This window comes from Myxine glutinosa, chromosome 14, assembly GCF_964187855.1.
Source record: "Myxine glutinosa chromosome 14, kmMyxGlut1.1, whole genome shotgun sequence".
NCBI lineage: Eukaryota > Metazoa > Chordata > Myxini > Myxiniformes > Myxinidae > Myxine > Myxine glutinosa.
In genome coordinates this window covers 47,226,255-47,249,901 of record NC_136274.1, presented here as the reverse complement: position 1 = coordinate 47,249,901, position 23,647 = coordinate 47,226,255, and the positions used below count along the sequence as shown (strand labels likewise).

The window sequence follows — 23,647 nt, the reverse complement described above, 5'->3', positions numbered from 1 at the left end:
GCCTACTCTTCATGAAACACACCATGGGATCTTTAACATCCACCAATGGGTGCCGGCAGATGGGACGCTCAATTTAACGTCCATCCGAGGGACGCGCGCACGCACATTGATTAATCACCCTGACTGTGGGATTAACCAATTAATGGCAGGATGAATCTGCAGACAAGAGGAAACCTCCATCTCAACAAAACTCCCCTTTTCACCCTCTTCCCATGGACAGACGAGGTAATCTGTTGATGCCAACTTGTACAACTCCGCAGTTGTAGAGCATAAACCGAGAGTTGATGGAATGTTGCCGTGCTATGTTGAAAACATAAAGTAAAAAAAGTCAATTCTCATTGATATTTCTTTTTAGTAAAAAAAGAAAAGCCAATTCCCATTGATATCCTGTGATGATGTACGCTGCTTCTGACGTTTCTCGATTTGATGTTGTTGGCAATTGAGTTGCATCCAAGCACATGCTTCACAGCTAGCTTCAAGCTCATTGCTGCACTGTCTGTCCTGCCTTGCCGTTGAGCCAATCGCCAAGTGGATTTTATGGCTTGTCATCAGCACAGATTCAATTCCTCCAATTTTGGCCTCCCTGTGGGGGCTTCATAAGTTGTCCAACAATGTTTGCTTTCGGTACCAATCTCCGTGTCTCATTGTGAAATGTATTTTCTTCTGCCTTTTTGAAATAGATTTGCTCACCCCTTTCTTTCAGATCAACTCAAATATCAATTTGATTATTGCCGTTATACGAGTCTTCTTACCATGTACGTTTTTACTAATGCTGACTGCTGTTCTGCAGTCTTTTATCTGCTTCAATGCTCAAATGGTCTCCCTCTCTCTCTAAATTGCTCTTATGTTACATGCTTGCATCTTTGCTTCTACACAAACGGGCATCACGCTCTCTTCGTATACGTTTTTAACTACATTCTTTCCCTTGCTCCCTGCTCTTCTCCCCCTACCCCCACCGACCATTTCCTGGCACCATATATAGATACCCGAGAAAGCTCATTTAGCCGTTCTCGCTCGTCATCAGTATCAAGCATTGACAAGGAGGCACGTGAGGTCATCACAGCAATACGATTTGCTGACTCAATCACCAGCAAATACTCTGTTGGACCCACGCCCTGCCTTTGGCTTGGCACCTCACTGGGCATTGTGTTGGGCATTACTTTGAACCTGCCATTGGCATCGGCTGATGATCAGAAGGGAAAGCAACCTGGAATTGTGTTGCCTAGTGGTGAGACGATCGGAGAGGCAATCAACTTGTTGTATCATTGAAGCAACAGCTTCCTTCTCATAAATAATGCATCCACAAACCTATTTTTCTTTGAAAAATGTTGGAGGTGAGGTCTGCTCTATATAACTGCTGATGCGCTTGTCATTTCCAGGGACAGTGTTCAAACTGAAGGGCGCCATACTGAGGCTCGCGTTCCTTGCAACTGATGGATCTCTGCTTCCAGCTCCGGCTGAAGCCTGGTGGGACGCCAAAGGCCCGGAGGAAAAGGAAGCTACCAGCTACGCAAAGCGCAAGGCCACATCTTTGTCCACTTCTCCTTCCAACCAAGAGCTACCAGCAGGCACGGCCAGGCTACAACATTACAAAATGGCTTCCACTAGTCTTTTAGTAAGGTGCTATTTATTTATTGCAAACATGTAGGGAGAGGAGATAAGAGTTAGCAAAGAGAGACAGGCATGTGTGGATCGTTTGGTGGTGGTGATGGTGTTGCAGGTGGTTACATTCAATAATTCCCCATATATGTGGATGTCGTGATATAATAATGTAGATGGTGCCTAAAACGAGCCTGCTATGCACTCGGTGAAGCTTTTCTATCCTCTTCGGCTGAATTGTGACTGCTAATTGATTTCATACTGTGACCACATGAGGTGTTTCTCACGCAGGATTGGCTCCAGGAACAGACAGCTGCTATGCTTTGCTGTGCTCTGAGAAACAGGCCAAGGTTGTGTCACTGCCCACGCAGAGCTGTATCCATCGACACAGCATCACAGAGACATCATTTGTGCTCCATGCAGATGCCGTGTCTCTCGCCGGCTCGGTTTGCCTTGCATGCTTCTGTGCCAATGGGCATATCATGACCTTTAGGTGAGATGTCTTTTTTGCGAAATACCATTGTGCCACCAATCATTTGCTCCCAAATGAACCATGTTGTGAAGATTGTATTTTAATTTGTCTTCGGTGAAGCAATTAATTTTCAACATCGACCAATTTGGGCTGGCAGGATGGCCGAGATTTATGTTGTCTAGCCTGGGTTTGAATATCGGCCTGTCATCCTGGTATCCCGCAGGCAGGTGAGGCCCTCCGTCGATGTGTGCGCCCTTTCACTGATGGACGTCAAACTGTGTGTCCTATCTGTCAGCATTAGTTGGTGGACTTTAAAGATCCCATGGTGTCCTTCGTGAAGAGTAGACCGGCTATTGCCGGTATCCTGAGCAAATTGCAAATTCCAGCTCTAACCTACAGGGGGCGTTGCATCAGTGGCACAACCATGCCCCCATCAGACAATGATGCTGATCGCAGCCACGTGTGCTGCACAATAAAGAAAGAAGAATATGAACCAATTTTGAGATGAGGAACTCATGATATGTGATAAAATGAATGAGAGATTTGGGATTTGAGATGAGATTTGGCATCGCAGTAATTACCTCAATGTACAAAATGCAATGTATGTACAAAAGGCAATGCACAAAAGAGCGCGCACAGCTGTAAGGACGAAGGACGGGAACAGTGGTGAGTTTGAGGTGAAGGTGGGAGTGCATCAGGGGTCGGTACTAAGTCCACTACTATTTGTAGCTGTGATGGAGGTGCTGGCTCAGAACGTAAAGGAGGGTTTACCGTGGGAGTTGTTGTATGCAGATGATCTGGTGTTGATTGCGGAAAGTATGGATGGACTGAAGGAAAAGATGAACAAGTCGAAGGAATGTATGGAGACAAAAGGTCTGAAGGTGAATATCGGAAAGACGAAGGTGATGGCAAGTGGTAAAGCATGTGGTGAGGTGGAAAGAACTGGGAAGTGGCCCTGTGCTGTGTGCAGGAAGGGTGTCGGAGTGAACTCCATTCAATGTACAATGTGCGCTGAGTGGGTTCATCAAAAATGTAGTGGTCTGAGATGGTCATTAACCAGTGTGGCAGCTACATTCAAATGTAAGGTGTGCACAGAGGGAGCTGCAGATGGAGGAAATGTTGAGTTGGATCTTGGAGACGGCGTGAAGCTGGAAGGTGTGAAAACATTTTGCTACCTCGGAGACATGCTGAATGGAGAAGGTGGATCAGACTCGGCAACGGTTGCTCGAGTGAGATGTGCATGGAAGAAGTTTCGGGAACTGAGTGGCATGCTGATGAGGAGGGGAGTGTCGTTGAAGCTGAAGGGAAAGGTGTATGCTGCATGTGTGAGAAGTGTTATGATTTATGGGTGCGAGGCATGGGTAATGAACGTAGAGCAGCAACGAAGGTTGGAAAGGGTGGAAATGCGAATGGTTCAATGGATGTGCAGAGTATCATTGAGAGAGAGGAAGACAAATGATGAATTGCGAAAAATGATGGGAATAGAGCCTGTGATTGATGTGAAGAGGAACAGGTTGAGATGGTTTGGTCATGTGTTGAGGAAGGATGAAAGTGACTGGTTGAGAAGAGTGATGGAAATGAATGTAGAAGGAAGTAGAGGACGGGGAAGACCGAGAAAGACTTGGCTGAAGGTGGTAGAAGAAATGCGGGCAAGGGGGTTAACAAGGAGAGATGCAGAAAATAGGGCAAGGTGGAGAAGATTGTCATGGGGTCCGCAAGGCTAACCCCCGCTCTAGCAGGGAAAATGGCCTTAAAATGCATGTTGTTGTGTTGTTGTAGTAATTACCTCCACCACCAAAGGTGGATGGAAGTTATATTTTTACCCCTGTTTGTCTGGTTGTGCACAGGATATCTCAAAATGTTGTGGACGGATTTTGGACGAAATTTGGTGGAGAGGTTGGGTTTGTGTCACGGGCGAACCGATTCGATTTTGTTGAAGATCTGGATCTTGATCCGAGAATTTTAATGTGATTCTTCACCATTGAGTGATTGGGCTAACACTGATATACAGCACTATATCTCAAAAAGTTATGGACAGATTCGGGCGAAACTTGTTGGATAGGTTGAGTGTGTGGACAGGACGAATCTTTTCGATTTTGATGAAGATTCAAATACGAATCCAGATCAGAGAAATATTTTAATTTATTTCAGTGGTTCTTCACCATTGAGAGATGGGGCTAAAACAATATATAGCACGATATCTCAAAGTTGTGGATGAGTTTTGACAAAATTAGGTGGATGAGTTGGTTAGATGTCAAGAACAAACCAATTAGATTTTGGTTCATGTCCAGATCCAGATCTGGCCTATTAGTGCGTTACAAAACATAACCCAGGTCGAAAATTCAATTTAAAAAAATCAATCAATACGTTAATATCCCATAGGAAATTGGAGCAGTAAGCCAAATCCCATAAAAATCAATAGGCCAAAAATAATCAATAGGCAAAATCATATTTTTAAAATCCCTAGGAAATTGAGCAGTAGGATCGACTCGTTTCAATAAGGAAAGTGAAATACTGGACCAGGAGAAAACACCAATAAAAACTATGGGCAACACCCCTGGGCACTCACCTGGTAGAACAAAATAGTATATTACACTGACAAAAGTTATTTTAAACTATCACGATATTTTAAACCGATTTAAATGGTTGCTAGACGACAGGGCAGCATGTCAATCATATTAGCGTAATCAAAACAATTTAAACAAACAAACAAACAGAAAAATACCCTGTTTTGGGGGCAAACACTGGGAAACATTTTGGACCTGGCTTCAGCCTGGCGGAGGGAGGTAAGCACTCTGCCGAGTGCCGTTCAAGTTGCTTATTTGACTGGCCTGTCAAATCGCCCATCGTAGTTTACTCCATTGCAAGCCATCTTTGATAAATGCAAACAAAATTGTGTGTATTGAATTGGCAGTGTTATGCGGCATGAAATTGCAGGTGAGGGGGCAGGTATTTATAATTTGTAGAACTGGGCTTGAAATAGTCTCGAAAGTGCCAACCCATTTCCATTTATTTCCACAGTTTGCCAAGCCTAAGGCCTCTCCTTGATGTGAATTACCTGCCAGTGACTGACATGAGGATAGCTCGCACATTTTGCTTCGCGCACGAGGGCCAGGCCTTGTATTTGAGCTCCCCAACAGAGATCCAGCGTCTTACGTTCAGCCAGGAGATGTGCGAGAACTTGCAGGTGAGTCCTGCCCAGGGTGTGCAGATATAGTCAATAGTTTGTAGATTTAATGGATTTATGGCTGTTCCCGTCTGCATCCGGTCCAGAGCTGCAGGATAAAGTCGTGATTATTGCCTGCAGGAGATGTTGGGAGAACTATTTACACCAGTTGAGACACCAGAAGCACCGAACCGAGGGTTTTTCAAGGGATTTTTTGGTGGTAATGCACCATGTGTAGATCGTGAAGAGCTGTGTAAGTATGTGGTGTTTTGTCGAATATGTTCACCTGTCTGCATATTTATCCTCGGTGTGAAAATATTTTCCGAATATTGCAGATATTTTAGTCTGGACATTGTTCCTTGCATTACTCACATTGGGTTTAAACTCGCACGACAGAGGTTTGTTCAGCCAATAATCCATTTGGTCTTAAGTTGTGTGTGTGTGGTGCAGTCGGGGAAGCAGCAGGTCGTGCCTCACGAAACTTGGCACAGCACGTTCCTGGGCCTGGCAGCCTGGAAGGCGTGCGATGTTCCGCCACGGGTGTGGCGGCGGAGCTTGCGCGGGCACGCCTCGCGCTAGATGAGCGTGGTCAGCATCTCGGGGAGCTGGACGAGCGCACTGCCGCCATGGCTGCCAGCGCAGAGGTCTTTTCCCGGCAGGCATACTTGGTAGGTACTGAAAAACGTTGCTTTTTGTAACTTCCGATTCGCCATCTCATCTTGTACAAAGCATTCCGATATTTGATCTGACCCTGGTGTGAGTATCATGAAAGGTCATGCCACCACCTTTGCTTGTGCATCTTTTGTCGCACAGTTGATGACAAAATACAAGGACAAGAGGTGGTACCAATTTTGAGAAAACTGCATCAGGAGTTGGCCTCAGCAAAGGTGCATCGTTCATACTCCAGGCTTGACGGTGCCTGCAGTTGTTGGATTGAATGAATTGACTCTTTGACGAAAGAAACTCTCCTTGAGAGTAACGAGGCTTGAGTGAAAGAGTTGCACGGTGGGACGAGAGGACAATGGCATTTCTGCACCCGTATTTAAAATCAAAAAAAAAAAAGAGAGAGACTTTTACTCGTCGCCAACTGCGAACAAATGGGTCACTGATGTTCCTCTAATGAGGTGCCATTTGTGGATGGCCGTCACTTATACCCTTCTCTGCCGGCCTATGTCGAAATGGATCCCTGGGGTTTGTAAGGCAGATATGAGGTAACATTGCCTTTCTGGTGCACTCCAAACTGGTCGCTTAACCCGACAGGTGGAGTTTCTGTTCTTCGACACCGTCGTACCCTCACACAAGTGTGACACAGTACAGTATAATCTGTGGTATATTTCCTTCGCTGTTGCTGCTGCTTCTCTGGGTCCTGCCCGCCACGTTCTCCTCTCTCGTGTGCCATTTTGTTTTGTATTGAAAATCTGTGTAACGTTCCCGAAAGACTTAAATTTATTTCTTTTTTTTTTCTTGTATAATAATTTTCTTTTTACCTCATTTCCCACTTCCGAGTTTCCTCTGACGGTTTTTTTTTTAAATCGACCGTGTTTGTGAAACAAATTAAGCGGCTGAGCCATTTGGGATGAACGACTGGTCTGCGGCACTGTGGTGCCGCAAGCTCTTGAGGGTTAAAGGGTTCTTTGCATTGTTTTTGTAATCCAGAAAGTCTTTCCTGTGAACCACTTCTTCGGTCCCGGGGCGTGTTCTCCATTTCTGCTGGCAGACGGTACAATCAGGATATTTTGGCATAGTGACACACCACAGGCCGAACATCTGCTTTGTACATGGACAATTAATTGCCATAACGGTCTTGCACATTCAAAATGATATTATGCACTTCCTTTGTTTTACGCCTTCATCCACAGCGATCGGCATTCTTGGGAGCGTTCTTCTTTTCTGATGGGTTCAAAACTATTCTTTGAGACGTTGTAGAATGGTTGTTGTTGTGAGGAGAGTGATCAGTTTATCGTTTTGCTTCCATTGCGAAAAGGCATTCTATGATTGAGTGGAAGTCGTTCTTTACTCCCACCAGTTCCACTCTCCACAACAAACGAACCATCCGAGGTTTGAGAAGCAGATTAAATTTGTGTTTTGGTTGTCGCGATCGCAGCATTCTGTGGGGACGGGAATCGGGGTTGAGGACGCACGACGCAGATGGGGCGGCGTACAAGACCTGAGGTTGAAGACTTTTATGTTTAACTTTTTTTTCTCCTCTGTCTCTCTGCTTTAAAAAACCGTCAGTGTAAGTTGTGTGGTGACCGTGTCTCTTTGAAACGCACATTCTCCATTGTTGCCACAGATGACGTTCGCACTTTGAGTGTGTGATTTTTCCCTCCACTGCCCCCTTTCACCCCCCCCCCTTTCACCCCTCCCCCCTTCACACCACTGCCCCCTTCACACCACCAGTGAGTGGTTTACGTTCCCCCCTGGTTGTCAGCACACACTGTTAATACAAGCTTGATGTGCAATATGAGACTATGTATTCGGGTGATTTGCATGCTGTATAGATTTTATTCGAGTCGAGATTTCGATATCGATTCTTCTAAAACCTGCTTGTACAAATGTTTTAAAAAGAGGGGGGGGGGGGGGAGGGGGAGGAACAAATGAAAACCTCCCTCGTACGACCCGTTGTAAATGTTTGGTGTCTGAGGTTTCCAGTTATTTTGTTTTTCCCCCAAATGTGCAAGTGGTGTTCATGTGAAAAGCGCTGCTGGGTGGATATTCTCGATCGCAGCAGTTCTTGCATTCCGCAGAATTCGGAGTTCTGTCTATTTGCTTTTTATTTAAGTGCTATTGTCAATACCCTGTCTCTCTCTCTCTCTCTCTCTCTCTCTCTCTCCTCTGTCTCTCTCTCCCCTGTCTCTCTCTGCCCTGTCTCTCTCTGCCCTGTCTCTCTCTGTCTCTCTCTCTCTCTCTGTCTCTCTCTCTGTCTCCCCGTCTCTCTCTCTCCCTCCCTCCCTCCCTCCCTCTCTCCCTGTCTCTCCCTGTCTCTCCCTGTCTCTCCCTGTCTCCCTCTGTCTCCCTCTGTCTCCCTCTGTCTCTCTCTCTCTCTCTCTCTCTCTCTCTCTCTCTCTCTCTCTCTCTCTCTCTCTATCTCTATCTCTATCTCTATCTCTCTCACTTGTATTCCATTTCTGTCCCATATCTATTTTTTTAAATTCTCCAATCCCTCTCCTGTCATATTTTGCCAACATCTTGGAAACCTTGCCAATTTGTGAAGCAGCCATTGTTTTCACTCAAAAACCTCTCGAATGTGCAGTAAATTGTCCCTCACTTGTGCGTGGCCTACATTTGTAACTTAGCATCGGAAATAACTCACAATCCAATCCAATCCTGACGACATATCGAACCAAATGATATTTTTCTCGTTTCTGTTTGCAATTCAAACCAAAGCTTGCGCTGTTTCCATGAAGATATTTCCCATTCTGATGCTGTGGCTGATTATGTTCGCATTTTGCATGTTCACCGTCAGTACAGGCCGCCACATTCCGATTGAAGGCACAAATGACAACTTGCTGATGATAGGAATAAAAAGCAAAACGGTGGTTTGTTTGATATTTTTAGCACCTCTTTATGAATGTGATGATGTGATCGCAAAGTTGCCATGTTCCCTTTAGCTGCATTTTGCTGTTCGTATGTGTTAATGTACATAGGTGTCTGTCCTAAACCCAGGAAGAGGCATCCTGGCAGATGTGTTCGCGAGACCATGGGTGAATTAGAAGAGACAAACGGGTTTTTATTTATTTTGTTTTTGGATGTGCACCAAAATTATTTCCCCCACCCCCAATTCACACCCTCCTTCTCCTCCAGCCGCACCACCCTCCCCCCTCCCCCCCCCCCCCCCCCCACGTCAGATTTGTTAATCAAATTTGACAGTCCGGGATGCATTGGTAAATGCATATAATCAGAAGATGTGCTTTCATGTGCACATTGTTGAAACGTCTCGTTCTTTGTCTCTACTCGTAAATCGGCAGCCATTGATGAGCAACCTGTGTTTAACTTGTCACGTCTTTTGTTTTTGGTGGATGTCGAGCGGGCTCACTTCATGTTGACACACATAACGAAGGCAGGAATCTTGTTTATGACAACGTGAGGATGGGGTCTTTGTGTGCTACGTCGCTTTGGAGGATGTTGATCGTGCTTTCTGTAAAATGTCTTCTCGAACTTCACGTCCGCACAGTGTTTTGAGTTGAACTCTGCACCTGTTTTTGACACGTTCACTTGAAATGACCAAGTGCTTACTTCGACCAGGGAATCAAAGCTATAAAAGTCTTTTGATGCTGCATTATAAAAATAATAAAATGATTAATTTTTTGGTTGTTGTGTAATTTCAGTGTCTACAGTTTTGTAAATTTCTGTTTTGGGTTTAAATATTCCAACATCTTGTAAAAACAGAAGGGTTTTTACTTTGTTTACATTCTATCATGCCTTCATTAATTTTGAGCAAAACTGTTTGAAGTAGTTTCGGAGATTTCTTGCCATGTATTTGTCCGTTACAGACAGCACTGGAGGTTTGCAAAGGAATTAAAGTGATGATTCTGCACCACTCTTGTCCCGGCCTTTTTTGTTTGCCGACATCTTGTTGATTGTATGCACAGGTGTGTCAGCTGGCAGTATGCACTGGGGTGTATGCAAAGGCGGTGTACTCCCCTACAAACTCTCTCCTCTCGGTTTCATTCCCACCCCAACTGAAATCGTCCTTCTGATACTCTGGACGTTATCGATCCCATGTCCAATTGAGAGTAATAGGCAGTCGTGTGCTGGTATGTTGGGTATGTTCCTAACTGGGTCGTGTATTCACACAAGGTAAGACTTTCAAGGTTAGTTTGCTCAGGTAACATTTATTTGGGGGTGTTTAATCACCAAAGGTACCAAAGGAGACGCAATCAGATAAAAACACAAAGTATTTTCCGAGTTGAGATGAATTTTACTTTTGGAAGTGTGTTTAGAAATCAACATCTTGTTGGAAAATGAATTCTCTTCTAATTAAACTATTTCCACTGGGAACTGCATGATGCTGCAGTGTCTGCTTGCACTTCCTTGTTTGTGTCCTATTGATTTTAACAAGTTTTCCTTGACCAAAGGCTGAAATGCAACCTCAGACAGTCACAGAGCCTCCCCCGTGTTCAACAATAGGTGGCGAATGGTGCATGTCCTGACGTTCTCCAGGTCTTTGGCGAACGAACTGGTGTCTCTTCGATCCAAAAAGTTCAAACATCGATTCATCAGACTTGAGCACCAGATTCCATTGTTCAGTCACCCAATATTGGTGTTGCCTTGCAGATTTCAGTCTTTTCACCTCATTCTGTGGTCACAGTAGTGGTTTCTTTGTTGCAACTCTGCCATGGAGACCTGCTGCTATAAGCCTTCTATGTACAGTGCTGAATGAGGCGTTCAGGCCTGCTCTCATTTCATTTGTCAGCTGCTGACTTGATCTTCTTGTATCGCGAAAGCTGAGCAACTTCTTGTGCTTGTCTTGCCTTGGCAAGGTTATTGTAGGTCCTTCTGGCCTTTTCTGCCAGTTTCTTTCAGGTGTTGCAAAGTGTTCCTTACACTCACACCATTGTCGGAGATTGTTTAAGAAATTTTTACTTGATAATTAAAAATGAAATACAGAAATAATCAACCCCCTGAGTCAATACTTCATAGAATACATTTGCCAGCGATTACAGCTTCGACTCTTCTTGGGAATGTTTGTATCAGCTTTGCACATCTGGATTTGGGGAGTTTCTCCCATCCTTCCTTGCAGATTTGCTCTAGCTCTCCAAGTCTTCAAGTCTTTCTTCAGAGTCTCAATGGGATTCACATATGGGTTTGGCTGGGCCATTCCAGGAATTTCACGTTCTTGTTCTGAAGCCATTCCATTGTTGCTTTGGTTGTATGCTTGGGGTCATTGGCCTGTTGGAATGTAAAACTTTGCCGCAGTGTCTTTTGCACTCTGAAGCAGGTTCTGCTCAAGGTGAAGATGTTTCCCATTCTGACACTATGGCTGATTATTTTCACATTTTGCGTGTTCACTGTCAGTACAGGCCGCCGGGTTCCGATTGAAGGTACAAATGACACTTGCTTGTGATAGGAATGAAATAGGCAAAAAGGTGGTTTGTTTGATATTTTTAGCACCTCTTTATGATGATGATGATGTTTTTATTTTATTTTATTTTAATGGATATCACCCCAGACAAGGCATACAGCCACTCCAGGTAAGGGGCTAAGAGAAAGTCAGAAAAATATAAGGATAAAGCAAAACCAAATAAAAAATAACAATAAAAATCCAAGACACAGGCAGTAGCAGAAGTCGGGTAAAATGTGATGGTGATCGCAAAGTTACCATGTCTTCAAACAGGTGCTCTTTGTTCCCTCTATCCTTACAAGTCTCCCAGTCCCTGCCGCTGAAAAGCCTCCCCATGCATGATCCTGTGACCACCATGCTTCACGGTAGGATTGGTGTTATATGGTAGATGAGCTGTGCTCGGTTTCTGCCAGACGTAGTGGTTTGCATTCAGGCCAAAAAGTTAAATTTTCGTCTCATCAGACCACAGAATATTTTATCCTCATGTTCTTAGAGTCTTTCACATGCCTTGTTGCAAACTCCAGACATGCTGTCATGTACCTTTTTCGCAGTAGTGGCTTCTGTCTGGCCACTCTCCCATAAAACCGAGATTTGTGAAGTGCTGCAGAGACTATTGTCCTTCCGGCAGGTTCTCCAATCTCAGCCAAGGAACTCTGTAGTTATATCAGAGTCGTCATTGGGTTCTTGGTCACCTCCCTGACCAAGGTTGTTCTTGCCCGGTTGCTCAGTTTGGTCGGACAGCCAGCTCTAGGAAGAGTCTAGGTAGTTCCATATTCTTTCCATTTCCTATTCTTCACATTCTGCACAGGGGACGGGCTAATAAAGGTTCATTGGGATGGTGGTTCAGGGTGGTGTTCAGCATTGATTCTTGTCTACTTCAATAGAACTAAACTTTCGGTTTAACGATCGTTAAAATCATTATTAAAATTGAAGTAACACTGTGGGGGTATCCTGTTCTATGAACGCTGTAGTTACAGTCACTTGAAAAAGTAAGTACACCCCATGTAAAGCTTTGACTTTTTCAACATACAGCTATTTGATCTTCATTTCAACAATATTGATAGATAAAGGTGATATAATATAACAAATATCATGAAACATTTACATTTTGTAGTCCATTGTATAATTTAAATAAACATAAATGCAAATTTCGCATGTGGAAAAAGTAAGTACACCCTTGGCTCTAATAGGTGGGATTGCCCCCTTTGGCAGAAACAACCTCAAGTAGGCGTTTCTTATAACTGTCTACCAGTCAATGACCGACTGGGAGAAATTTTTACCCACTCCTCCATGCAGAATTCTTTCAGCTGTGCGATGTTTGAGGGGTTTCTTGCATGCACAGCTCGTTTCAAATCCCCCCACAACATCTCGATGGGATTTAGATCTGGGCTTTGACTTGGCCATTCCAGAACCCTCCATTTCTTTCTTTTCAGCCATGCCTTGGTGGATTTACTGGTATGTTTAGGGTCATGTTGCAAGGTCCACCTTCGGTTGAGCTTCAACTTTCCGACATATGGCCTCACGCCCTCTGGTCCTCAAGCACCCTCTGGTACAATGAAGAATTCATAGTGGATTCTATGATGGCGAGCTGCCCAGGCCCTGATGCAGCAAAGCTGCCCCAAACCATAATATTTCCACCACCATGATTTACAGTTGGTATCAGGTTATTGTGGTCAAATGCTGTCTTTGGTTTTCGCCAAACATGTCTTCTGGTACTGTGGCCAAATAGCTCAACCTTTGACTCATCTGTCCAGAGCACATTGTTCCAAAAGTGCTGGTCTTTGCCTCGGTGTTCATTGGCTAAGTTTAGTCTTGCCCTGATGTTCTTTCTGGACAGCAAAGGTTTCCTCCTGGCACACCTCCCATGTAGATCAAATTTGTGCAGCCTCTTTCTAATGGCAGACTCGTGTATTTTGACATCAACAGTGGCAAGAGCTACCTGTAGGACCAGTGATGACATTCTGGGGTTCTTAGAGACTTCTTTCAGCATCTTGCGGTCTGCTCTCGGGCTGAACTTGCTGGGGCGGCCTGGCCTGAACAAGTTGGCAGTTGTTTGGAATCTTCTCCACTTGTAGATGATCTTCCGGACAGTCTAATGATTGATTTCAAATTGTTTGGAGATCTTTTTAAATCCCTTCCCAGACTCGGAGTCATCTATAACCTTCTTTCTGAAGGCCTCAGAGAGCTCTTTTGATCTAGGCATGGTGACGCCGCACACTTCAACAACAAAGAGCAAACCAAACTAAATGTCTGAGGTTTAAATAAGACAGGTTCCTCCAAGATCATCTCTAATGATGTTCTAATCATTTGCATCTGAGCTGGTGCACCTGATTCTAATTTTAGGTATTTGAAGTAGTGATAAATGTAGGGGTGTACTTACTTTTTCCACATGCGAAATTTGCATTTATGTTTATTTAAATTATACAATGGACTACAAAATGTAAATGTTTCTTGATATTTGTTATATTATATCACCTTTATCTATCAATATTGTTGAAATGAAGATCAAATAGCTGTATGTTGAAATATGTTGAAAAGGTTAAAACTTTACATGGGGTGTACTTACTTTTTCACGTGACTGTATGTACAAATTATGGGTGTTGTGGAAGAATCCAATCCCTCATTGGTTGGTTGTGTTGGGGAACTTCTGACACAAATAATAAAATTGTCCACTATGTAAAGCTTTAATTTAGAGGAAAACGCTCACTCGATTGCAAAAGGTTGCAACACAACATACGGAACTTAGCCTACTGGAACAACAGCAAAACGATGGATCGAGCGAGTCTTTTGATTATTCTGGAGAGTTCAGCTTCTTTATAGCATTTGAGACAAGGGTTTTCCTCTGATTTTGGTGAGAAGGGGACAAGGGAAAATAATGGGTCACCAAGGTCGCAGTCAGCCTGGCGCCAGCACATCTGTTTCACATTATGCAAGCCGTAAGAAACGAGGTATGTTTGTAGAAGTCAAGCTGATGAATGAAGGTCAGAGAGGTCACCGCTTGGAGCCAAGCAGGCATTCTCTTGAGTATCTGGCAATCATAACTGCAGGTCACAGCGAGGGGGAGAGGCATTGAGGATGGAGTACATCTGGTTTTAATCTCAGGGAAGGGGGATCTTGTTTTCATTTGATTTTGAGAGTATCTGAGTTTGCAGCTTCCCAGTTCCCCACAGTGTATTGCATTTCTCACTGCATAGGACTTTGTAATTAATACAGCTCTTTCCACATTATTATTTCAAGCATTGATGAATACACAGGTTCTACAGTTCAAAATGTAGATCACTCACAGTATATAGCATCCCATATTTATAAAGATTTATATAATACTGCTGTGCCTCTAATTAGTTTTATAACGCAACATTCATGTTTCTGTGTTTTCCTGAAATGGGAAGAAGGTACGAACAGATGAGAAGTTGGCTGCAAGCAAAAACTCACTCACAGGGACAATTTCAACATTTTCATTAACATAGAAGTTCATGCAGACTTCTACATTCCCCCTTTTTCGTCCTTCTCATAGGACAATTAAAAGGGTTCTCGAATTACAAATTGGGATGTCCCATTTCCCGTTACCTAAGGCATACACCATCCGCAATCCGCATGGAAGGATGTGGTCGTTTAAAAGCGTTTTCTTGTTCGTCTAATCCATCAATTGTTGACAGTGCAGTTTATTGCATTCAAGTGAGTTACTGTTTGATTATACAGCTATATGTGGTCTGCAATGACTAGGAGATGTTGTGCCAGCAGAGGGCGTACCACACACTACTCCATCAGATTGTATTGCTTTAACATCAGTTATAGTGGAGCGGATAAGTGCAAAAGTTGTGCACTTCTGGCAGAAAGCATGAAATTTGGCACACGGGGGTTTTTGAGTATGCTAAATTCAATAAGAAGAGGAGGCAAGTCGTAAAATGATTGCTTCCGGTTCAAAATGGCGGATTTCAAAATGGCCGCCAAGTAAACCGATAAAAACGTGTATCTCATATTGGTTACATAGCGATGTGTTTGCAAAGCCAAAATAAGTAACATCATTATGCCAACTCTACATTGCTTCTGCACACTAAGATTTACATTTAGTGCTGCCCGAAAGAGCATGAAGGCATATGGATAATGCTTACGTCTGCGTGCCTATAAAATTGAAACAATTGGTACAATATCAACACAATTTTTTAAATTAAACATGATTGATTTTACATAGTATTATGTTGAATAATATCACTTGAACTGTGAAAATACATTGCAACCTTAACGCTTATCTTATATCATTAAAATATAGAAATTGTCCGCAACAAATATGGTAGCTTAATGAGAAATACATTATATACATGTAAACGTCCAGTGTTCTCAGTCCCTGGAACATTGGCCTGCACATAAACACAACTGGGTAGACGGAAGGCTTGCTTTAGAACATTTGCACCTCCTAGAGCAGCTCTTTTTGTCCCCCGTCGCACAGCGTAGCGAAAGGGGGACTATGGCTTTCCCCTCCGTCCGTGTGTCCGTCCGTGCGTGCGTGCGGGCATGCGTGCATGCGTAAGCGAAGGACCGCATTCAAATTTGGTGTGCGGGTGCAACCCACGTCAAAATCCAAGATGGCCGCCGCCATGTATGTCTGATGCCATGTATGTCTGAACCTTGTGAGATGAATATCTTGAAAAATAAGCGAAGTACCCACTTCTAATCTGGTGTGTGGGTGTATCGAGGCATAAGGAAGAACGCTATTGAAAATTGGGTCGCCACGTCAAAATCCAAGATGGCCGCCACCATATATGTGTCTGAACCTTGTGAGCGAAATATCTTGAAAAATAAGCAAAGTACCAACTTCTAATCTGGTGTGTGGGTGTATCTCGGCACAAGCAAGAACGCTGTTTAAAATTGGGTCGCCACGTCAAAATCCAAGATGGCCGCCGCCATGTATGTCTGAACCTTGTGAGATGAATATCTTGAAAAATTAGCAAAGTACCAACTTCTAATTTGGTGTGTGGGTGTATCTCGGCATAAGGAAGAACGCCATTGAAAATTGGGTCGCCACGTCAAAATCCAAGATGGCCGCCTCCATGTATGTCTGAACCTTGTGAGCGAAATATCATATCATAGCATGTTTTCTGCGTCTTCCACTTTGTCAACTCACATCACTTCCCCGACGGGGGACCTAGGCGTAACGCTTGTTGCACTGACATTTTATAAGTTCGCGGCATGCTTTCGATGCTTCCGGGAGAGTTGTCCACAGGGGTGTCCAGCTGTCATCGGTGTCTGTCATCCAGCCCCATTCCTCTGGTGATGGTAGGGTTGGATTTGAGACAAGTGCTTGTCCCCAAATATGACCAGCTTGATACGCAGCCCACTTTACGTGTTGCTTCAGGGTGCCGGCTGTTGGAGGAATGTTCTCAATCTTCCGATTACCGTAGGCAAACAGATGTTGACTCGTTGACCGTTTTCAATGATGAAGTCCTACTGTAAAGCAGCACGAAATACCTCTCCAATTCGCTCATATCACTCTCAGATACCTCGCTAGTTGTACGAGACAGGTTGTTGAAGACATGTCCAAGATGTGGAAGAGAGTGCCAAACATCCCACGCTGTCTTCTTCCCTACACCGTGGACGAATGAGACGGTGTCACATCCCGATACAGCATGCAAGAACAGCAAACCCCACGACCGCTCAGCTCCCAAATTAGCCGCAATGCTGTGGGCTGGAATATACCGAAACTTGGTTCCATGACCGAACGCCAACCAAAGCTCACATCCACCCAGGACACTGGCTGTTGCAATTGCCAATACGAAAACATCGGTGTCAGTCGCTTGAATTACAATGTGCCGATACCCCAGATGATACGCATGTGAGGCATGCAACAACATTCTGGAATCTGCTTCTTCGTGGGTGCAATTTTGGATGGCCGATATCTCGTATTCGGATGTCGACACTATGTTTTGCGCCACCTGTGGAGAGTATTACCTTGCCTTCTGGGACAGTTGTGGATTTAATTTCATTGGCCAAGAACGTGAACAATTCGGTTTTGTTTGAATCAACTCGTAGAAATTTCGCCCAATTTCCAGGCACGATTGTGTTTCCAGCAACCCGGACAGCTATGCCATCACCACGACTCTGCCTGACATGCGATTTCAAGCTATTGGTTTTGTAGACATCCCAAACCACATCTAACCGCTTGGAGGTCTGAAGTTCTCTATGTACGTAAGGCATGAACACTCGTTGCAAATAGTCACTGAACGATTTGATTGTAACTGTGGATTTCTTTGGATCTAACGCATGTACTAAGGCGGCACCATCTATTATCTTCACCTCGAACACGGGCGTTACCACGGGATATGGAGCAAGACTTTCAAGGCAAACAAGCAAGTTCGATTTCTTGCCTTGGCCCAAGGCATTTTCTTCAGCTAGCGACGGTGGCCATGCGTGGTTTTCATGCTGGAAGAATGTTTCTAGATCCCCATCTCTGGATTGGCAAGATATATATATACATACTGGAGATATACATTGTACATTCTGCAAGATATACATTCTGGAGAACAACTCAAGGTCTGTTTTCAGGCTGGCTAGTTTCGTCTTTGATTTTGATGTTTTCTTGCGTCCAGACTTGAATAGTGGTAAGTTGTTTTTGGTGATGGTGTCATAGAAAGGAGTACGCGTGCTTGCAATTCGATCGTCGACAAAGCTCTTGTACTGGGTTTTGCCAAGTTCTTCTACAGTTCGTACACCGTTAACCACTTCTTCCGACATGATTACTTTCGTGTCCAAGGAATACAATTCGTCACTATCATCTGTAAAGGGATTACCCATTCCATCAATCACGTGCACCACATTTGTCACATCAGAAGGAAATGATTTCTGTGTACTGGGTATCTGTTCATGTTGACGACTGTCTGTACTCCTCGACAATTGACTGTCCTCATACTCGTTTAGAATTCTTGATACCTCCGGCCCAGCTACCATCCAACGTCGCAAAGCTCCTTCGTTCTCCGTGATACCAATCGCTCCTCCTTCACCTTTGACCATAGCATTGAGCTGTTCATGAACGTGGTCATGGGCCGTCGCAGAAAATTTGTGACAGGTCTTCTGAGTCACAAAATGTCCTTTGTAAAATTGAGATAAAGCATTCGGGCATTGTTGCTGGAGCTGTACGAGATCACAAACATGTACAGTGAGCCATCGGGAATAGTGGTAGTGGTCCAAACCGAACATCCATGGAATGATTTTACCAAGTGCTTCCACATACAATTTGAAGGTCCCCTCGCATTGTGATCGAAGAAACTGCAGGAAGAGGAGCTCTAGTTGGAGAGTTTTACTCCAGTAACAGAACTGTGGATGGTTGAGTTCCATCTGGTTACACCATTCACGAAAAGGCAAAATATCATCTGGTGCAGTAGTCTCTATTGCAGCGCTATATGATTTCATCTGCAGCATGAAGAGAGCAGCGGCTGTTACCTGGTGTGCCCACTGTGCTCTAGCTGTATCAGAACCCCTCTGCAAATTATCAGCTCGGCCTTTGGTAGTAACGTTTGCACTTGACAAAACAGCCGTCCAACCACTTCCTTCTAACCAGTCTCCCATGAGGTTGAGCATTGCCATCTCTATATGAAGGCCCCCTAGTAATCTATATATATAAAACACAGTTTGTGTGTGTGTGTGTGTGTGTGTGTGTGTGTGTGTGTGTGTGTGTGTGTGTGTGTGTGTGTAATGTTACCGATAGACTCCTAAACGGAGAGGCTTACGTGCTTGATATTTGACATAGACATGGCCATTGAGCCTGGGACGAACATGGCTGAACTCAAAATATTTGACGATCTATATTTTTTATTCATATTGTTGTAGGTGACGGGTCGCGCCTCCCGGCACGGCCGTCCCACGGGTGCAACGCCGGCTGGTTCGACACAGATCTCGGGTTACGCGCCTCTATCGCGATACCAAATTACACCTGTGCCTTGCCAGTTGGGGAGACACCCGTCGCTACAGGTTGGGTTTGTCAGAGACCGAGCGAAGTCTGCCGCAACCTGTAGCCAGTTTGGTTTTAATTACAAATCGAGCGGATTGCTCTTCAATGCGACACAGATGAATGCAGTGCGGCAACTTCCATACGAATCAACCAGATTTAATGGGGGAACATTAGGGTACACAAAACAAGCAAGGCGTTCACGATAACATTATAATTCAACTATGAGTAATAACCCGCTCTTATCTAGGGAGCTACAATTAAGGGTTTCGCGGGGTGACCCTAACGAGATAAACCTTAGGCCTGGACAACATTCATACAAGACAGGGGGTACTTGGTGGTGTTGATGGACGAGAGGTGAAGATGTGAAAAGGGCGAATGCAGCTCGTAACAAGCCGATGTCGCCGGATTCGAAGGCCCCGCTTGGGCCTGCAGTCTGCCAAATGGCGGCCCGCCCTCTTATCGGCCACGCATCAAGCGTCGCGAAACGGCGGCCACCCGCTCTCCTTATCGGCCACGCGATCAGCACGATTGTCGAACTCCCTTCTTCCGAGAGAGAGAGAGAGAACTCCGTTATTCTCACTCGCCTTGGTGGTTCTCGTCCGCCGCGAAGGCCTGTCCACACGCCATCCGCGCATGCATCTTTTTCCACCTCTTCCCTCGCACTTGCTCAGCGACTACCTCGAAGCCCCGCTTCCGGTTTTTGACGGCGCTTGTCGTTTTTGCCCGCTCAATCGCGCTTTCTCACCTCAATCCATTGCCTCGATCATGGCATTGCAACCGAGGCCGGTCTTAATGGAACTTGCACCTTGTTTGATTGTCAAGATGTAATTAAAAGGGAACCGTCTCTTGTACACCACCAATGCACCACACAAAACAGCCTGCTACACCTTCCGACACAAAACTACCATCCCAGTACAGACGATCTATGGTAAACATACATCTAAGAGGGGACCTGAACTAATTCTATATTTAATAAACCACTAAGGGCCATTTCCGCAACAATATTTACCTCAGCGCATTTCAGCGAAGTACCCGCTAATCTCAGCCGGTTCCAGAGCAGCTCGCTGATTCGCTCAGAGCGATCACGTGATGTTCCATTACCGCCGCCAGACTGATTCGCTCAGAGCGATCACGTGATGTTCCATCCGGTCACACGTCACACGTTTTTTCACCTTTTATGCGATCGTGTTTTGTATCGATTTTGTGCGATATGAATTAAATGTCTTTGAAACAGCTGTGAAACGTCTTTCCAGAACCCTTCCGTAACCGATTGGAGCAGTTTATTGCCGCATAAAACGAGATCCGCGAAGCGAGTTGGTCGAGTCGTGCTGACCAAGATGGCGACACGGCGGCTTCACTTTTCACGGAGTATGAGCGGTCTATATATTTTCAATTCAGTGCGCCCGTGATTTGTGGCATAGACATGACCATTGGGCCTTCACGGTGTAATTTGTGCGAGGCTTTTGTCCGAGTGAGCTTGAGTCGAGAGGGCGAATGTACGGGTTGGGAATGTATGGGTCTCCTTTCCCCCGCCCGGCAACGCCGGTACTGGAGGACGTCACAGGATCGGTGAGTCTCCAAAATCCGCTTCGTGCTGTTGCGAATACGCAGGACTATGTCCGATTGTTGTGCTGCTCTCCGACCATGAGAACTGCAACGTCATTGTTGACTGGCCATCCCCTTCCCTCCCCCTTCCCCCTCCCCCCTCCATCCCCCCTTCCCTTCCCCCTCCACCCTACCCCCTCCCCTTCTCCCCTTCCCCTCCCCTTCTCCCCTCCCCCTCCATTTTCCCCCTCCCCCTCCCTTTTCCCCCTCTCCTCCCCCTCCCTTTTCCCCCTCCCCCCTCCCCCTCCCTTTTCCCCCTCCCCCCTCCCCCTCCCTTCTCCCTCCACCCTACCCCCTCCACCCTACCCCCTCCCCTTCTCCCCTCCCCCTCCCTTTTCCCCCTCCCCTCCCCCACCCTTCTCCCCTCCCCCCTCTTCTCCCCCCCCGTTCCCCTCCCCTCCCCTCCCCTCACCCCTACCCTCCCCTCCCCTGCCCAGCAATGCCGGGTACTTCTGCCGGGTCCCCCCCTCCCACCCCCTCCCCCTCCCCCTCCCCCCCCACCCCTTCCCCCTCCCCCCTCCCACCCCTCCCCTCCCCCCCGTCCCCCTCCCCCCTCCCACCCCTCCCCTCCCCCCTTCCCCCTCCCCTCCCTCCTCCCCTCCCTCCTCCCCTCCCCCCTCTCCCTCTCCCCCCTCCCACGCCTCCCCCCTCCCCTCCCCCCTCCCACCCCCTCCCATCCCTCACCCGCCCCATCCCCCCCTCTTCTCCCCGAACCCCCTCCCCCTCCCACTCTTCTCCCCTCCCCCCCCCCCCCGTTCCCCTCTCCCCCTCCCCCTCCCACTCTTCTCCCCTCCCCCCCGTTCCCCTCCCCTGCCCTCCCCCCCCCCGTTCCCCTCCCCTCCCCTCCCCCGCCCGGCAATGCCGGGTACTTCTGCTAGTACAACATACTTGTCCTTTCCATACAATGAAGGCCAAGACCACTGAACCTTCTTTGCAAGAGCATATAGTGGTTGGTCCAGTGTCATAACAGGAATTTGTCCTCGATTGACGTGTTCTGTAGATTTTTTGATGAGATCCATGCCATGTTTTACCATGGCCAACGTGTTGGCACAGTCATGGAACAAGGGCATCAGTCCTATGACGGCTGGAGGACGTGGAACCAAATCTTGTAGACTTGCAAAATATGCCGACCAAGATATATTGTCATGACTATCCAGTTCTTCTTTATGAATGAGTTCACGAACTTTGGACAGCCATTGATGCTGGGTCTCATCTGCCTCCAGTAGTGTGGTATCTGGTATACGGCTGTGATATATTTGACATGTAGGCTCAGGTTTGGCCCCTGGGAACTGTGCTGGTGGGACATATGTATAAGCATCTGGTAATGGTTTAATCGTTCTGGATTTACACACAGAAGTTTCACTTTGAACAACTTGCTCATTCCGCTCACGAGCAATACCAGGATTGTCATGTGTCACATGTTGCGTTAGAGATAATGCGGTGCCATGAAAGGAATCTTGAGCTGATGATGACGAGGGATTGTGGTCTATATTGTCGAGGTTCCCGGTAGTATAGAGTCCGGTTCTGATTAAAGTAGGGCAAACAACACCATCTCGCTCAAATTGATCAATCACTTTATTAGCTTCGTCAGTGGATACTTGTAGTACCCTATCGTACGACACTGATATACCTTTCTCAAACATGATGTCTACCAAATCACGCTTTCTGGTCTTGTTATGGACCAGAAGACCCAAGTATAGTGGAAGTTGAGTCTCACAATCGGGATTGTGCCTCACAAGTTTAGTTTCCTTGCGAAATCGTTTCACAGCATTGTAGCATAACAACTGGGACAGCGATGATACGGTGCTCTGTATCTGTAGCTCTGTATAGCTCTTTTTTTTTTTTCTTCTTTTTTTTTGTATACTGAATCGAGGCTCGTGAAAGAGCTAACATTTATTTCACAAACAAATCAACCAGACAAACAAAATATACAAAAAGAGGGAGCGGAAGACAAGATGGGGAGAGAAGGGGAAGCACACAACCACAACATTTGAGAGCAGGGAGAAGTGTGGGAGGGAGAGGGCTTGGGGGGAGGAGGCGTGGGAAGGGGGGGGGGTGGGGGGGGGGGAGTATTGTGTTGCTGGCAGTTTGGCTCTTGATATTTGTACCATAGAGTATCATCTGGACCAAGGCTAGCAAGGATGACGGAAGGTTGCTATAGTGAGTATCCAGTAAAGACCCTGAGAAGGACTGTTTTACCTCAAACAACTTTCTGCGTACAATTTGTGCGGCCCTCATGAGTGTGGCAGCATCACTATCTGGGTCTGTCTGACTAGCAGTAAGTATTGCATCACCATTATCATCTTTGAATGAAAGGATCACATCATTTGATTTGGTCTTGTTTGCGTCTAAGCCTGGTAATATAGCGAGGAGCTTTTCCTTGAGTCTAGTGGCATGAACATACCCTGGTTTATCAGCTGTGAGCTGATGTCGGCGATCCTTGTACAAAACAAAAAGATCTGCCAGTTTAAAAATCTTGTTTCGTTTCTCATCGCTCTGGTGTGCATCTTCTTTGTGCGAGACCAATTCTGCTAGAGCCATCGAGTGTGGCGTAATATCGCGAGCTTTGTTTGCAGTGTCTTGGTGTCGTTGATATGATCTGTACCTCGTATACAAATCAGTCATACAGATCTTGTGATATGTAGCGTCTTTAGCATGTCGCCAGAACTAAGTTTAGCTAGCAACTTTGTATCATTCAGTGCTGTCGCCATTAGCCGAACATTCTGATCGACATTCGTCGTCTCCACACAGTGATATTTGTGTTCAGTTTGTATAGGTTGATCGCAGGAGAAACATACG

General features: G+C 45.7%; 1 protein-coding gene across 9 annotated transcripts in view; it reads left to right on the top strand.

Moving 5' to 3' along the window:
- STXBP5 (syntaxin binding protein 5) overlaps window positions 1-6,281 on the top strand; it is a 282,257-nt gene extending 275,976 nt beyond the window's left edge. For 7 of the 9 annotated variants that reach the window (XM_078768412.1, XM_078768414.1, XM_078768416.1 and 4 more), the window contains 7 exons: window positions 983-1,228; window positions 1,380-1,568; window positions 1,891-2,092; window positions 5,093-5,258; window positions 5,379-5,490; window positions 5,688-5,905; window positions 6,051-6,281. In XM_078768412.1, the coding sequence (XP_078624538.1) occupies window positions 983-1,228; window positions 1,380-1,568; window positions 1,891-2,092; window positions 5,093-5,258; window positions 5,379-5,490; window positions 5,688-5,905; window positions 6,051-6,092 (1,175 nt within the window). In that variant the 3' untranslated portion in view covers window positions 6,093-6,281. Of the gene's footprint in view, window positions 1-982; window positions 1,229-1,379; window positions 1,616-1,890; window positions 2,093-5,092; window positions 5,259-5,378; window positions 5,491-5,687; window positions 5,906-6,050 lie in introns of all 9 variants that reach the window. The other 2 variants (XR_013621432.1, XR_013621431.1) reach the window with 1 other exon arrangement.
- The last annotated feature ends 17,366 nt before the right edge of the window (window positions 6,282-23,647 follow it).